General features: G+C 35.5%; 1 protein-coding gene across 2 annotated transcripts in view; it reads left to right on the top strand.

Annotated features, from left to right (window-relative positions):
* The window catches only part of acot7 (acyl-CoA thioesterase 7), a 139595-nt gene that overhangs the window by 88530 nt on the left and 32596 nt on the right, over nucleotides 1-18469 (top strand). For both annotated transcript variants that reach the window (XM_030139370.1, XM_030139371.1), the window contains one exon: nucleotides 11480-11664. In XM_030139370.1, coding sequence (XP_029995230.1) covers nucleotides 11480-11664 — 185 coding nt within the window. The remainder of the gene's footprint in view (nucleotides 1-11479; nucleotides 11665-18469) is intronic.

The following is an 18469-nucleotide window of genomic DNA, read 5'->3' as shown; positions in this document are numbered from 1 at the left end:
GGGGGAGATATGCCTAAATTTGTCTTTTATTATTGGGTTTAAAAAGCTGGCAAAGCACCAGGTCCCAAAATGAACCCAGTTTCATAGAAGCACCCAAATACAGATTGATAAACATTGCAATACAGTATTGAATGGGTAGAGACATAATGTACAGATTATGGACATATTATACAGGTGGATATACAACTGGCATACTATATAGATTGAGGCGATATTAACATTGCAATTTAAATACTATGAACATATTATGCAGGTGGATACACTGCAAAAAATGCCCTGCTAGAAAAAAGCCTAATATTCCTTAACCTGGTCAAATTGGCTTATAATGAGCAAAAAAAAAAGTCTGCTAATGGGATAAGAAAAAAATTCTTGGCTAGATTTCTTAAAACAAGCAAATAAAGTCTGTCAACTTAATAACCATAATGTGCCTTAAAACCGGACAAAAATGCTAGAATTTTACCAAACAGTGGTTAGTACAAGAAATAAAATCACCTTGATATTAGGTGGAAAATCTTATCAAGAAAAAGTTAGATATTTTTTTCCAAATAAGAATATTTTTCTTATGTAAAAATTTCCTGTCAAGCTTTTTTCCCTATTTAGATGAAAAGTAATATAAAAATGTTCTAGAAATAAAGCTTTTTTCACTTTCTTAAAAATCATTTTTTTCAGTGTAACGGCTTAATAAACAGATTGAGGTGATATTAACATACTATACAATTAAAAATTGGCGGGTGATATGATGATATCCTCAGTCATAAGGTTTCACAGTAGGTCTGTTTCTCCTTATGACCAGAAAAGTGGACGTATATTCTCTACTAGAGAGGATCTTTATCTTTAGTCCAGCTGATTCTAAACAGAGGCTGTGTTTTACTGCAACCTGCAGTAAAACACAAATTAGATTTGTTTTCTGAATATGCTGTATACAAAAGAATCCTTATAAAAGCAAAATGTTATCAGTATTTCAGAATATCTAAACATAATGTGCTGTTTACATGACATCTGTCAAATGAGGGATATCATTATCATCATTATAATCCAGAATAACAGAGGAATGTAAACATGTAAACATTCTCAGTGTTCCAAGGTGAACATTGATTTAATTCATCACAACTGTGGAAGACAACATATTACTTCACAGAAAGTAGAATTAATAAAAGCTAATGGTGAAAACATACGCCAATATATTTGTTTCATAAGGCTGCCATTTTTTTTTAATTCACTAGATATTAAAAATAAAAAATATAGAATGCAGAAAGCAAGGTTAAATATTTTTCTTCTTCTTCTTGGTGCAGTTATTACTACACTGAACAAAAATATAAACGCACCACTTTTGTTTTTGCTCCCATTTTTCATGAGCTGAACTCAAAGATCTAAAACTTTTTCTGTGTACACACAAGGTTTATTTCTCTCAAATATTGTTCACAAATCTGTCTAAATTTGTGTTAGTGAACACTTCTTCTTTGCTGAGATAATCCATCCACCTCACAGGTGTGGCATATCAAGATGCTGATTAGACAGCATGATTTTTGCACAGGTGTGCCTTAGGCTGGCCACAATAAAAGGCCACTCCAAAATGTACAGTTTTATCACACAGCACAATACCACAGATGTCAAAAGTTTTGACTGTGCGAGGAAAATGGTGGTCACACCAAATACTGACTGGTTTTCTGACCCCCCTGGACCACCTAATACAGTAAAACTGCACATTTTAGAGTGGCCTTTTATTGTGGCCAGCCTAAGTCACACCTGTGCAATAATCCTGCTGTCTAATCAGCATCTTGATATGCCACACCTGTGAGGTGGATGGATTATCTCAGCAAAGGACAAAGGAGAAGTGCTCACTAACACAGATTTAGACAAATTTATGAACAATATTTGAGAGAAATAGGCCTTTTGTGTACATAGAAAAAGTTTTAGATCTTTGAGTTCAGCTCATGAAAAATGGGAGCAAAAACAAAAGTGGTGCGTTTATATTTTTGTTCAGTGTATTTGCAGTGGAAGGGTAAGGAGTAAAATGCTGAGAAACATTCTAAACTTTATTTTTGAACTGATCCATACATCAGCCACCAGTGAATAAAAGCATCTACTGATCTAAAATATTTGAACTTTTCAACCACTCATCCTATCAATACAGTTAAATAATTCAGGTAAAATGCAGTTTCACAGCTTTTCCTCAGCATCAGATGTGTCTTATGTGAATGTTCAGAGTCGTCACAGTGAATGTGTAAACACTGGAATTTTCTACAACATTGATTCACCAGTAAAACCCATGTAGTTTGACGAATAACAGTGGTTTTAATGATAGATTTAGCTGAAAAAGTCCATTTTCTCTCTATGATACAGTAACAGTTGAATTTACTGAGCTTTTATGAACATCTAGATGATCAGTAAATTAAATATAGAGAAATATCAGATTTTCACAAAAAAATTCTGAGGATAATGTTACAATAAATAGGGCTAAATAAAGGTTAAATGCAGAGGGAAAAATATCACCAGAAAAATAGTTTAAATCCTTAAAAAGTGTAGTGAAATAATTGAATCGCGTGCATTGCATCTATAATTTGTTTGTTTTGGCTCTTACACTTACATTCTAACATGGCACCATCATCATGCTGTATTTGTTAGCTTATATATTCATCAGGGGTGAGATCCAGATAGGTCAGATAATGTTTTGCGTAGTAAAAAGTCAACAAGAATAATAAGTATTATTATTTTCAAAACATTCACTTAGATGAACAGCCATCCACACAAAGTAACTGTACAAGACGTGCATTATAATGTATTGTCACAAGAACTTTCAAGCAGACTTTTACATTCATGGCATTTTTTCTGCTGAGAAATATTCCACGTATTTATCACAGTCGATAAAATACATTCTCACCATTTTCACTCACATGATTAATGGCAAAGCTAAAAGCCTGGAGGATAGTTTTCACATCCAGGTGTAATAATAGGTTAATGCATGAAATGAACAGACAAAAATGAACACAAAAACACACAGACATACAATATAATTCTATATAATTAAATTTTTAGAGGTTTCTTTTACAGCTAGAGTTATTTCAGTTTCAAGGAGGTTGTGGATGTTTCAGACTGATGGTTGGACTGTCATCACATGAGCAAAAGGGCTTTATCTAAGTACAAGTATGTACTTAATTGAGTAAATAGAGATATTTGTGTTAGATTGGATTGGATAAAACTTTATTTATCCCTTAGGCAGAGCCCTCAGGAAATTGAGGTTCCAATAGCAGCACAACACTGAATATACACACAAGGAAATAGCAATATAATAACTATAAAAACACATTGTGAAAAATTTAAATTGCACTTTGGAAAGTACTAGTAGAAACAAGTAGAAAAGCAGTGATAATAATGTAGTAGTAGTAATAATAATAATAAATAATAATAAATTGCTTATGTCATAGTATTCTAATGATATTCTAATATTCACAAAATGTATGTATGTATATAAGACCACTGCATAATTAACTCTTTCTCTGATTTTACCATTTATAGGTATGTGTTTGAGTAAAATGAACATTTTTGTTTTATTCTCTAAACTACTGACAACATTTCTCCCAAATTCCAAATAAAGATATTGTTATTTAGAGCATGTATTTACAGAACACAACACAAAATAACAAAAAGATGCAGTGTTTTCAGACCTCAAATAATGCAAAGAAAACCAGTTCGTATTCATTTCTAAACAACACAATACTAATGTTGTATCTTGGGAAAAGTTCTGACATCAATATTTGGTGGAATAACCCTGATTTTCAATGACAGCTTTCACGTGTCTTGGCTCTCCTCCATTTCTGTTGGATGACTTTATGCAGCTCCTGGCATAGAAATTCAAGAAGCTCAGACATGTTCCATGGCTTGTGACCATCCATCTTCCTCCAGAAGTTTTCAAAGTGGGTTCAGGTCCGCATGTTGGACTGGCCATGACAGGGTCTTCATCTGGTGGTCTGTCATCCACACCTTTATGGACCTAGCTGAGGCCAGGAGCATTGTCCTGATAGAAAAACCAGTCCTCAGAGTTTGGGAACATTGTCAGAGCAGTCCAGTAGTTTTCAATAGTTACCTCGACCAAGTGTAACGGCAGAGGTTATGTTTTCATCGGGGTTTGTCTGTCTGTCAATCTGTCTGTTTGTTTGTCTGTTAGCAAGATAACTCAAAGTTAAGGATAGATTTTCATGAAATTTTCAGGAAATGTTGATACTGGCACAAGGAACAAATGATTACATTTTGATGGTGATCGGGGGGGTGGGGGGTTGTTTGTTCGTCTGTCTGTTAGCAAGATAACTCAAAAAGTTAAGGATGGATTTGGATGAAATTTTCAGGAAATGTTGATATTGGAACAAGGAACAAATGATTACATTTTGGTGGTGTTGGGGGGGACTGATCTGCCTTGGTGGAGGTCTGCACTCTCCGAGCGCTTTTCTAGTTATTTGTGGATTCCAATTACTTTTGCAGTACTAAGAGCACTGTTTTTTCCTATGGTAAGAAGTTAGTGATGGCCACAGTAGTGGTTTTTATACTTCTCCTTCTTAAATAACGCATGGATCAGGTGTTTATTCAGTAGAATAAGGTGTGTTTGTGTTGGAATTCAACAGATACAGGAATGAAATGGCTGTCATACATGCACACATGCTGATGCCAGAGGAAATTGCAGTGGTCTCTTAATTTTTTCCACATATATATGCGTGTGTGTGTGTGTGTATGTGTGTGTGTGTGTGTGTGTGTGTGTGTGTGTGTGTGTATGTATGTATGTATGTATGTATATATATATCTGTGTGTGTGTGTGTGTATATATATATATTAATAATCACAGGATAAAAGTTATAATATAGTGATAACAGTAATAGTAGTCATAACAACAATATGTAAGTAATAATAATAATAAGTGGCAGCAGTGACAGGATAAAATACCAACCGCAAAAAAACAAACATTACACATTTTAAAAGACCTTAACGACATTGCACGTGTCAAATTATTCCTCTACAAAGTAAAAATATTGATTTGACTGTTTCTAGATGAGTTGTCAGAACTTCTTTTTCACTTCATTACTGTCTGGATCCCTCTTTTCTACCCGTCACTTGACAAATGCATTTTCCAGGAAGCTCTGTGAAAAGAGAAGGAAAGGACACCAACAAACACGACGCCATTCCAGTCTTTTGTTTATTTTCACAGCCTATTGAATACAGCTCTTATGCGCTAAAGAAAGATAGGATGATAGAAAAACCTAAACTTGTGCAATAGACTATGGTTAAAATAGCTCCAGTGTGTAACAAAGGCAGATTACTGCATGGAGTCCTGGCATGGACTCCCCTCTCCGCAGATTAGCTGTATCAAACAGCTCCTCGGAGATTAGGCTCCGACTTGCTGCCAGTTTTGCACAGTGTCTGACCTTCACAAGTCCAGGATCTGCTTTCTGCTTTAATCAATTATTAATCATGCAAGTCTTTTTAAAAACTTCACCCATTTTTTTTTTACAGGGCATTTTGGTGTGAATTTACTGAGCAGAGACAGTAACCAAAGGGTTAGACATCAACACAACTAAGTGGAAAAACCTAATTTAGGTGTTATACGAACACAGAAATGAACAAAGATAGAGTGATCAATCTATCTATTAGGAAGTTTTATAAATTATCAGCATTAGTAGAGTTTGGCTTAGTAGTTTTGTGGCCAATGGATGGTAACAAAACTGCTCAAAAACTAAAAAATCACACCCATTTTTTCATTTTTCTTTTCAGTTCTTTCACCTTAACTAGTTTCTAATAAAGTAAAAAATGGGGGACACTGATTCATTCATCAGGCATCACCTTTTTCCTGTTTTAAACTATCCTTATTGGCTTCAAAAATCCACTATCAGTCGACCTGTAGTCACTTATTTCTGCAAAAATGGTCACCTTTTCACAATACTTTACAGTGCACAATTTCCAAAACCACCCTGATGCTTTTTCTCAAACCTAAATGCACTAAGTTTTTTATGACACTCCAAAAAGTGAATGTAGAGCTGCAATTACCAGTGCTCAGAGGAGTCACAGTCATTTTACCTTAATAATCTTTATGGGCACCAGTGGTTCCACTATTGTCCAGACATTCTGGACTGTGTCCTGACTGATTATGTGTTATCCATTATTGGCTGAAGTAGAGAAATCTATGTTTAGCTGAGCAGTAGATTTATTACAGGAACTGGATTTCTGACTCTTAGATGGCACCAATTAATGCCAGTGAAAGTTGCTTATTCAGTACAAATGCCAAGAGTTTTCTGTCCACCTGGTTTGCTTCCAAGGTGCATATCGAGGTTCACATTAAAATAGCTCTTAAAACATTTGTGAAAACAAGAAACCTCAAATGTTCCTTGTGTACTGTGAAGAACTTTGCTTGTATCAAGTACTTGAGTTGATCACCTCTTTATTTCCCATGTGTGAATGAACTGTTATGCACTTTAATAATGAGCACCTTCCTTGATTTTACCAATTTTTGGTGAGAAATGGAAAAATGGTAATATTTTGGATTTGGTGACACTAAGCAGAGTAGTACTGTGTAAAACGTGCAAAATTAAAGCCTTATTTTTTATGCTAGTTGTGGAAGACTTTCGTCACCAATTTTTCATCAGATCTGTAAAACCCCAGTCATATCCTCAGTATCATGAACCCGTAAGTCTTTCTGTGATTACTCACCTGAATGTCTTTTTGCACGGTGAACAATTTCAAAGCGCCATCCACCATAAACAAACCATTTGTTTACAAACAGAGCCAGGAGGTAACTCGGGCATCTTTGGAATTTTGTCGCGTCATGCATTGTGGGAAGTGAATGTTTGCGCAGCCACCTGACAGCGGCAGTACAACCATTTGATAATATATGGCTGCAACAAACACGACGCGGAAACGGATGGAGGGAATTGAAGCTCCAGCCATTTCCGTGTCGTGTTTGTTGCAGCTGCCACTGCCAGGCGACTCCACGAACCTCCGCTTCCCAGAATTCACCCCCACCCCCGAGCCATGCATACCTCCGTGCCATAACTGCCATAAACCGGAAGTGAAAAAACATGCTTTGTACAGCGGAATCGAAACGGTTCACACCCTACTTTTCAGTAACCCAGTCACCCAAGTTCTCTGTCATATTTTCTCCTGAGGGAACACTCATTGCCTCCCGCTGTAGCCCAAACATTAGCGTGTGTGCTGTGGCTGGCTCTTACACCCGTGCTGTGTGCATCAACCTTACTTGACATGGCTCTAGCATGATTGGTGCGGTGCTACTTAATTATGATTGGCTGTTCTCACGTCTGTAAAAACAGATAAATGAATTCTATCGAAATTATATTGAGCATGTCTCATATGTCTATCAAGGAAAAGTTATATCGCAATATATATCATTATCGTTTTATCGCCCAGCCCTAGTTGGAAGCAGCAAAATGATCAACATAAGGAACTGGTTGACTTTGACCAGGTCCATATTGTAACTGATGACTGGGTCAGAGCATCTCCACATCTGCAGGTCTTGTTGGGTGTTCCTAGTCTGCAGTAGTTAGTATGCACCAAAAATGGACTAAAGAAGGACATCCTAATCTCATGACAATTGAACATCAATTAAATCTGATCCATGGAGACCCCACCTCTCTACTTCCAGGACCTCAGGTATCTGCTGCTAACATCTTGGTCCAGATACCACAGCACACCTTCAGAGGTCTGGTGGGGTCTAGGCTTCGGATCAGAGCTGGTTTTGTGGAAAAAGAAGAACCTACACCATATTTAGACAGATGTAATAATGTTCTGCTCCTAGAGATGCTGGATTGGTTGAGATTTTGTTGTTCTTTAGATACTTTTGGTAGGTTCTAACCACTTTCCACCAGAAATGAACAACATCTGGAGATGCTGTGACCCAGTGATTTTTCAATTGTAATGTCAAAGTTGCTCAGATCCCTACTCCCATCCATTTTGCTGTTTCTAACACATCAACTTTAAAGGATAAATGGTCACTTTCTGCCTAATATATCCCACCCACTGACAGGTCCTACTGGAATGTGATAATCAACATTAATTCCACTTTGCCTGTCAGTGGTCATAATGTTATGGCTGATCACAATGAGATTTTTGAACCAAATCACGTTGCTTTAGGACAAACTCTTAATTTAGTGATGCAAACCATGTTCTCCAGTGTCAAAATGTGAGACTTTCTTGTTTATTGTGTCTGCATTTTGACATGTGTACACAAGAGGAACAATAATTATTTGCACAACTACAGCAAGTGTCTTTTCAGAAAAACGTGAACGGATTTTTTTAATGATTTTGCCGAGAGTTTCACTTCCTACCAGATATTGTGCTCATAACGTCAGAGCGGCACATACTTTGATAAGAAGCTCTTTTCCTTTTCATGTCGGTGTTTTATTATTTAAGACGGACTGTTTTATAAGATCTCAGTCATGTACTTGAGAGCCGTCTCAGGCTGCATAACACCTTCTCTCCTTGTCTCTATGGCAACCAGAAGTAATAATACAGTACAGGCACATCAAACAGAATAAAGATGCACATCAGCAATCCCCAGTACTATTAGTTGACTTTTTTTTTTTTTAACACCTCCCCACGGTGACAAGAAGAGAGCACAAAGTTTCTGGTGAGTCAAACACAGTTTCAGACTAGATCTCAAGGTGAAATCAAAGATTTACAAAAGCTCTGCAGCAATAGAAGTGAGTTATTGTTTATCTGATTATATAAAGACAAACAGACATCATCATTAATATCTTTAAAAAGATGTCAGCTACTGCTAAAATGCAATTTAACTTTTGTGAATAAAATCACATTTCTACATACATGTATTCATATGAGTAAATAAATGAAACAAACTACAGTCTGAGGAGTTTGCAGCAGAAGAATCTTGTATTTGTCTTGTATTTTAATTAAATGAACATTGTGAGATGACGTGTCTGCTCAGTCCTCTCACCGGGACCAGATTTTTAAAAAAAACTCATGATGCAAGAAATTGAAGAGGTTTGCAAGAGCACATCCTGTTTTCTAAGGCTCAATGTGTCACTATCTTATTTTTTTGTCCAGTTGATGCCCACTGCAGCTGTTCATACTGGTTTTACTGTAATGTACAATATTAATACAAATATGTAAACTGTAAGTATGTAGACTGACATAATGTCTTGTCTTTTTATGTTGGTAAATGTTTTTCTTTCCTCTATAAATTTTTAGAACACAATGAAAAATCCACGCACAGTCTTACTTACTGCTGAAAAATGCATGAAATTATAATGTTTCAAACAGTTTGACCTTCATCAGGTGTGTGGGCAGCATCATAACACTTCCATACATGTACATCGGAACAGCCTCAATTACACTGGGTTACAAAAAAATGTTTTTTGCAAGTTGTCTAGGTTTCTTTAACTGAAGTAGGACCATTTTGCACCGCTAAATCCAAAAATGACATCTGTTTTTCTCAATCAGGTCAGGTTTTTTTGCTAATTTGATTTTGAAAAATTTGATCTTCTGACAAAATTGATTACATTTTTGTGACTTTATCAGTTGATTTTTAATATAGTTCTCACCCAAAATAGGTTTTAAGAGAAAAAAAATCATTTTCTAACAGGATTCCTGTTAGGTACAATGGTGTATTCACCGCAGATGTAGCAGAATACGTCAGGCTTATTTTTGCAAGATCTTCTAGTCGAAGCCATTTCATTCACCTGTAATATTAAAAAAAAACATTAATCATAAATTGGTGAAAGTATAATCTTCAGAACTCGTTTATTGCAAGAAATATGAAAGAATTTTGTATCATATGATGTGAAAATGCCCATAAATGTAAGCAAAAATGTTAAAAAGCCAATATGTAGCATAGTTCAGAAAGTTGACCTGATTGAGCAAAATTAATGTGATTTTTGGATTCAGCACATCAAAATTATCCTAAATCAGCTCAAAAAACTTAAACAATAAATTTGTTGTTGACCAGTGTTATCTAAAAATCACTATGTTAAAGAAAAACAGCATTAAGTATATCTCACCAAATTACATTAAATACTCCTTCCTTAACACCATGGGTGTTACACATATGGCCCGTGGGCCAAACTGGCCCGCCAAAGGGTCCAATCTGGCCGTGGCATGAATCTGTGAAATGCAAAAATTACACTGAAGAAATTAACAATCAGTGGTTTTAAACTCTTTTTAGATCGATTTGATCTGAAGGGAATAAGACCAGTAAATTACCATCATAATAATGACAATTCCAAATTTTCTCTTTGTTTTAGTGTAAAAAATAAAATTACCTAAAAAAAAAATTTTATATTTACAAACTATTCTTTCACACAAAATGTGAATAACCCGAACAAATATGAAGAACCTAAAATATCTTAAGAGAAGTACTTGTAATTTTAACAATATTCTGCCTGTTAAATGTTTTGTGTATTTTTAGATCCACTGTGATCTGTAAATTGTAATGAGCATGTGTAAATGAGAAACTGAAGCATAATATTGACAAAATTGAACTTTTTTTTCTTAAGAAATTTCAAGTTGTTCATATTATCCACATTTCAAAGGAAACTTTATAACTGTAAACACTGTCATAATGTAATTTTACTTTTTCCACTCTTATTATGTTATTGGTCCGACCCAGTTCAGATCATATTTGGCTGAATGTGGACCCTAAACTAAAATGAGTTTGACCCCCCTGCTTAACGTGTAAGGAAATGACATCATTATCTCTATGACCTCGCTTTGACATCCATACATACATAAAAAAAATAAAAATAAAAATGAACATACACTTCCTACAGTTCAGTCTCTTTTGTTTGTCTTTTAGTTGCTGTCTTTGGTTATTATTGTATTATTTATTCTTATTTGGGTTAGATAATTAAGCTTTTGGTCTCACCATCAAAATTTGTTGTATTTTAATCTTTGTTTTTATTGATTTCATATATTATAAATTAAAATGCAGGAATAAATTTGTTACTATAGAATCAAATGTTTCTGTTGAGCAGGCAGGCCTCCACACTGTAAATATTACACGTGAAACATTTATTATTTTTGACATCTTTAGGTAAAACTCCATAATATCTTTTCAGTGTAGACAAGGAATAAAAAAAGGTGAATCACTGCAAAGTCTGTGATATTTTGGTTTAGTTTGTCATAAAAGAGTAGCACCTTAATATTTAGTGTATGTTTAAGACAGAAAGCTGCAGTGGAAAGGCGTTATTTTCAATATTTCTTTGATATCATCTGGTGTTTTTTTCTGTGATTTCTACCTAATTAATCTTTGAATCACATTAAGCAATTATTTCAAGAAAAGTTTCAATGTCAAACTTATTTATATAGCACAATTTAAAAACAACTTTTCCTTTACGGGATTAAAATATCAGGAAAAAAACCCCCAATAAAATATAAAAACACTTAAAAGAAGCAACAACTCATGATATCACAATACAGTACAGGTATTTCATAACATCCACTATATTTTTCTTGTCATTTCCCTCAGGCTGTGTGCTGACAGTGACAGGGCGACTCACATTTATCAGTAACAAGTCGATGGAGATTGAGGTAATGGTGGATGCATCGTCGATGGTGGAGGCGGAGATGAGGAAATATCGCGCCGTCACAGCCTTCTTCACCTACATCTCACTGGACAAGGACAATAAGCCTCTACCTGTCCCTTCTCTTAAGGTCAGTGCACTCCACAGTCTGCTCTGTGAAATTTATTACATCCTCAGGGTAGGATTTATTTTGTGCTGTACATCTTTACACCTCCCTCCTGTGCACATTTACACAAGATGATTGACTGACACATCCGCCATAAAACAGGTTTTGTTTATGGATTTAATTTAAATAATAGATTTCACACCATACAGATATATTATATTAAATGTAGGTGTAAGAAAAAATCAATACACTCTAATACCATAGTATTATCAGTATTATTCTTGCAGCAATTCTATTATTATACCGCATCAAATCTCAAATAATTGATCTTTTTGACTGATATATGTAATTTGTAAAGTGTTATAGGTGTTAAACTAAATCCAAATGTAGATCCCTCTGTTTTGATGCATAAATAGTAGTTTATTGTTTCAGCTCTGATGTGGTGACTTATTTATTCTGTCAGTTTTATAACCCCGCCCCCCGAAGGGTATTGTTTATGGTTCGGTTTGTTTATTTGATTTTTAGCACTCTAGCAGCAAAACTGTTGGTTGAATTCATACCAAATTAGGTTTATAGATTGCCAGTGACCCAGAATAGATGTGATTACATTTTAGGAAAAGTAAGTCATAGTTAAAATTTTTTATGAATTTTTAAAATATTTTTTTTTCCATTTATTTATAATGGGCGAAATTTCAGATGTCTGTAGTAGCAAAACTATTGGTTGAATTCATGCCAAATTGGTTTATAGATTGCCAGTGACCTAGAATAGATGTGATTACATTTTAGGAAAAGTAAGTCATAGTTAAAATTTTTTATGAATTTTTAAAATATTTTTTTTCCCATTTATTTATAATGGGCGAAATTTCAGATGTCTGTAGTAGCAAAACTATTGGTTGAATTCATGCCAAATTGGTTTATAGATTGCCAGTGACCCAGAATAGATGTGATTACACTTTAGGAAAAGTAGGTCAAACTTCCAAAACTTCCAATTTTTTATGAATTTTTAAAATCTTTTTTTTCCCCATTGACTTATAATGGGCAAAATTTCAAATGTCTATTGTAGCAAAACTATTAGTTGAATTTATACCAAATTGGGTTTATAGATTGCCAGTGATCCAGAATAGATGTGATTACATTTTAGGAAAAGTAGGTCAAACTTCCAATTTTTTTATGAATTTTTAAAATCTCTGTTTTTCCCCATTTACTTATAATGGGCAAAATTTCAAATGTCTATAAAAACATCAATTTTGTTTAAATTTACTTCAAACTTGGCACATTTATAGAGGCAATTGATATGCTGACATCAGCACACGTATATACATGATGACATCAGCTGGATCGATGCTAAAATAAGCTACAATATATGTGAGGGGCGGGGTTTGTTGTGCCTGGCACCACTTGTTAAAATTAAATTTAAGAATGTAATATATTGACTCATAAACCATGCATCATGACATTTATTGTATGGCCACATTCTTGCCAGTGCACAGACGTTCTGCTAAGGCTTTACTGCTAATGACAGTTTTTTTTAATGTTTTGAGGAGCTTATAAAGATTTAATTAGAAGCTTGTCCTCTGGTAACGAATCACATAAAAAATCATGGAGTTATAAATAGGTACTCAATTTAAATAAGTCTATTTATATCATCATTTTCTTTGCAACATCCTTCACAGAAAAATAAATATAAAACAGCAGATGAAACCAAATATAAATTCCATATGGAGCATAAAGCATGGAGAATAAAATTAAAAATAAAATAACCGTCCATATTGGTGCAGTCAGTCATGGCCAGAACCATGATTTCTGAGGTCGCATTGTCCTAAAACTTTGCCATAAAAATCGAATCAGTTCATCGTTGAGTCCAAATGAACATTTCTGCCGGATAATAAGAAAATAAATCCCTCAAGGTGTTCCTGAGAGATAATAGAATGGGAAAACATGAGGCCACGTCAACCTTTGACCATTTTGCCCCTAAAATCATTTCAGTTCATTCTTGTTCGCAGGAAAACGTTTGTACAATATGTGACATTCTGTTAGGCCATTCCTGAAATACTGTGTTTTTCTCTAAATGAGCAGTGAGTGACTAACCAACAGAAAGACCTTTTTGTAGATAAAAAAGTTCCATGGGAGTAGAAGTAGCTTAGTGTTGTACTGTGTATTGGAGAATTCATAGACACATTTCTAAAAACAAAGGTGCAATATGTAAGATTTGCAGCTGTTTGTGTGCTCATGTGCAGTTTAGCCTTAGTCTTTAGTTGACTTCATTTCTATTCTAAGGTTATCTAATGTCAGACATTATTGCAGGTGTAAAGGATCAGAGTTGAAGCACTGAAAGACTCATGAATGTGATGATTTTCACAGAAAATCCACCCAAGTCCTCCACATTTTTCACACTTTCCACCTCACAGCTAGAAGGTTCTGTGGTCAGTTTGATCGTGTGTTGAGTGTCCGCGGTGTCTTCTGTTAAAAACAGGTATATGAAGGTTAGTTCCTCTGTCAGTGCCCAGGTCTTGATGAAAACCTGGGTGTCAATGGACGATTTGAGTCTTCGGATGATGCGAGTCGCGCGTGCGCAAAAGCATTTATCTCTGTCAGCCATCTTTTAGGACTCTCTACGGAAACCTTGCCAGGACGAATCACTGTTGTATGAGTCAAATTACGTAAAAGTACAGAGATTTGACTTAACCATCAAGGAGTATCTTTCTAGCGATCAGAAGTGATTTTGAGTGTCAATTTATATGCCAACTTTGAGTTTCTTTCACAGCTTAAAGCCTATCCAGCTGACAAATGTTTGGATCTATATCTAGGAACATAAGCGATGGAGTGTAATCACGGCTCTATGCCAAGGATTGTCCTGGCGAGGTTGCCGTAGTTAGTCATAAAAGATGGTCAACAGAGATAAATGCTTCTACACATGCATGACTCACATCATCTGGAGACTCACATCATCCCTTGACAGGTTTCTGAGCACCTTCAATGTGCACTTAATGCTAATGCTAATGCTAATGCTAGGTGCTATATCGGGGTGGCCAACCCTGGTCCTGGAGAGCCACAATCCAGCATGTTTTAGATGTTTCCCTCTTCCAGCACACCTGATGGTCATTATCAGGCTTCTGCAGAGTTTGATGATTGGCTTATCGTTTGAATCAGGTGTGCTGGAAGAGGGATACGTCTAAAACATGCAGGACTGTGGCTCTCCAGGACCAGGGTTGGCCACTCCTGCACTATATATTAGGATTGGTAAACTGTAGAGACTGAATTTCCCTGCATGGATAATAAAGTGAGTTAACATTTATCATAGAAATTAGTTTACAGTGGCTGTTATCATGTATGCAAGAGAACAAAGCAAGCACTTATTTTTGACCCTTTATCGGGCAACTGACTATTTTTGGTCATTTCCACATACATTACAAGACAGTGACAGTAACAGTGAGGACAGTGAGTCAACAATCTCAGGTCCAATGTGGTCTACAGGGTCTGTAAGGTCCACCGCTGCATGAACAGTGAGTGTACCTGCTCTGTTAGGTACCATGAAGTAATGGTACTAATGTAAGGAATGAGGTTCAAAGGGAGAATGTGGATGTGACAGGGGTCTGGATCAGCACTAATGTTGGTCTAATGTTCTAAAAGTGATGTTCTTTTCACCTTACATGTTTTTTTCTTGTATTTTTTATATACTTCATGGATTTTTTTTTTTGGACGTCACTTATGGGTAAGGAACCAAATATGGTAACTTCACTGACCTTGATTTTCTATGTAAAAATAAAACATTTTGAAAATTTTCACAAAATGAATTTGGGCTGCACGATATTGGAAAAAACTGACATTGCAATTTTTTTTCAACCCTGCAATATATATTACGATATGAAAAAATACTCAGCAGTGTATAATAGCTGTGTGGTGCCAATGTAAATGGTCGAACTAATAAGTTGTGTTTCCTCTCGTTGTGGCAAAAGGTGGAAAGACTGTCGACACAGAACATATATTTCAATATCTTCCTTGTAGCTGAAATAATTCCAGATAACTGACGTTGCTTTTCTTTTTGGCACCAAGTTTTCGTTTACGGCACAGGTGTCAAACATGCGGCCCGGGGGCCAAATCCGGCACGCCAAAGGATCCTTTGGATGAATTTGTGAAATACAAAAATTACACTCAAGATATTAACAATCAATCGTTTTACTTTAGGGGCCATATAAAGCCCTACTTTAGTCTCAAGTGGGTCAGATCAGTACAATACTACCATAAAAACCTACAAATGACAATTCCAAATTTAGCCTTTCACAAAAAATATGAAAAACTAGAGATGTCCTAAGAGAAGTAAGTGCAATTTTGCTAATATTCTGCCAGTTACTAAAATATTTTGTGTATTTGCAGATCCATTGTGATTTGTAAGTTGTAATGCACATTTACAGACGATAAGCAGAGGCATAATATTATTAAAATTGCACTCATTTTTCTTGATAAATTTCAGTTTTTTCATGGTTGTTCATGTTATTCACATTTTTAAAAGGGCAGTTTATAGATGTAAATGCTTCCATAATGTAATTTCACTTTTTTCACTTTAAAACACATTGAAATGTTTGGAGTTGGCATTATTTATACATTATTATGTTATTAATTTACTGGTTCGGCCCACTTCAGATCATATTGGGAGGATGTGGCCCCTGAACTAAAATGAGTTTGACACCCCTGGTTTACGGTGATTTTCTCTTGTTCGTTGCTCATTTTTCAATATTGTTACCAGCGACTGATTAAGAACAATTGTGATTGGTGGATTGCTGCATGCAGTGTGGGTCAGGTACCCTTGAAATTAGACACAAACATGTTGAGTTCATTTGCCTCCTACATTGCAGGACCTGCGATGTGACTACTGCGCATACGTACATTGCGATGTTGATGCTCAAACGATATATATTGTGCAGCTCTAAAATGAAGACATTCTTTTGTCCTCAATAACACACTAAGGTTAAAATTTTTAATTTCAGGGTATTTCTATTAGTGTTCTATAAAGGGTTAAGGTACATTACAATCCATTCACAAATCAGAAAAAAACAGGAATTAAAACATGCATATTTGATATTATATCTGTTGGAGGGGGTTTATACGGTGCTGAAGATGCCTGTCTGATTTCAATAGACTGTGTGTTCTGATGCTCTAACAGTTAAGGCCCAGCCAGGCTCACAAGCTGGATTCGAGGAACAACCAGCTGAGCAGCACATACGGATTTAATAAATCTTTTATGTACTTTGGAGCAAGGCCATTTAAAGCTTTAAAAGAGATATAAAGATGGTAATGAAACTGTCTTCTGAAACCACAAACTGTTGGTTTAGCTCACACCACCACCCTCTTCATAGGCACTTTTTTCTTTTTAGGATTATCCAGTAATTTTTTTCATATATATATATATTTTATTTTCATTCCTTCAGTCAGTGCTTTCCCTGATGTGGCAGCTTTACATGTGTTTGTCTGAGTGTTATCTGTAGGAACTAAAGGCTGAGTGTTAATATTCCTGCAGCATCCCTGGGTGGTGATGTCTGGCTGACTCAGCACTTACCTTAAGGCTGTAAAGTGTGCTTGTTTACCTGCAGAGACAGGAGAGACGCCTGCTGTTTGATCTCACTCTGCGGAACACAAAGATCTGAATGCTGTATACATAGGCCATCTGTTAAACTCTGCACATTCCAATTTTTTGGCCATATTGTCTTGTTGTCTGCTCACCAGTAAACAGGAAACCAATGAAATTAGCACTACATGAAGGATTATGAGAGTAGAGGAGTTTTCTAGCACTGCAATTAGATTATGAAAAGAACCTAATTTTGACTGATTTCCCATTCTTTTTTATACATTATAACATTTTGATTATTGACAACTGATTGCGTAACATTCACTAGCATCCGGTGGGGGATGTTGCAGATTAAAACTATTTCGGTATTCATCATCTCACCTTTAAAAAAAATGTCTAAATGAATAATAAATGAATAATATTCAGATCTAAGGGACTTGTCATATATTCTGCTAATAGGAAGCTAAAGGATAGACTGTTGTGTTGAGAAGGGGTGGGATTAAACAAGTTTTACGTCCTCCCGCTCCTTTTCGAATGCGCAGATGAAGTCATGTATATGTATAAGTTTTGATTTTGTTTTCTTCCATGACTTCTTACTACCTGTTTTATTTCTAAGGACTAAGTAAGATTACTTTGTCTTGTTGCATATTCGAATAAACTAAACTAAAAAAAATGTTTAGCCAGTATTTGGTTTGTTCATTCTGACCTACTGTGTTAAAATAATAGGACCTGTTTCCTCTGCAGATATTAAAGGCACATAGGCTGTGTTGTTTTTTGTTAATATATATCCCCTAAATCCTACATGCAGCACAATTAAATGAAAATGAATGCCACTTAAACACATTTTGGCTCAGGGAAGTAATATTTTCTAAAATTTGATCAGGCGTGATAATCTGTTGCAGTCATAGCCAAAAGATTTGGCAGTGACACAAATCAACTCTGGAAAAATGTGATTTATTTGCCAATAAAAGTCTTTGAAACTTATAAAAGGCTTATAATTGTTCTGCATTGTAACACAGATATGTGCATCTGCCAGAACTGTTGGCCATGACTGTTGTTTGTTGGTCAGTGTGTCAGCACGGTTTTCACAGTCTGAGTTCCTCTGATCATTTAAAGGAGTGATATTTTGTTTTTTTAGCTTAGGCCGTAACCTATTGTTGTCATGTGGCGTCCGGCGTTGTCGTCTGTCGTCCGTTACAAAACTTTCAATTGTCTTCTTCTCCGAAACTACAATTCTGATTGACTTCAAACTTGGTATACAGCTTC

This window comes from Sphaeramia orbicularis, chromosome 7, assembly GCF_902148855.1.
Source record: "Sphaeramia orbicularis chromosome 7, fSphaOr1.1, whole genome shotgun sequence".
In the NCBI taxonomy this organism is placed as follows: Eukaryota; Metazoa; Chordata; class Actinopteri; order Kurtiformes; family Apogonidae; genus Sphaeramia; species Sphaeramia orbicularis.
The sequence above is the reverse complement of the archived record's forward strand: the minus strand, read 5'-3'. Positions and strand labels throughout refer to the sequence as shown.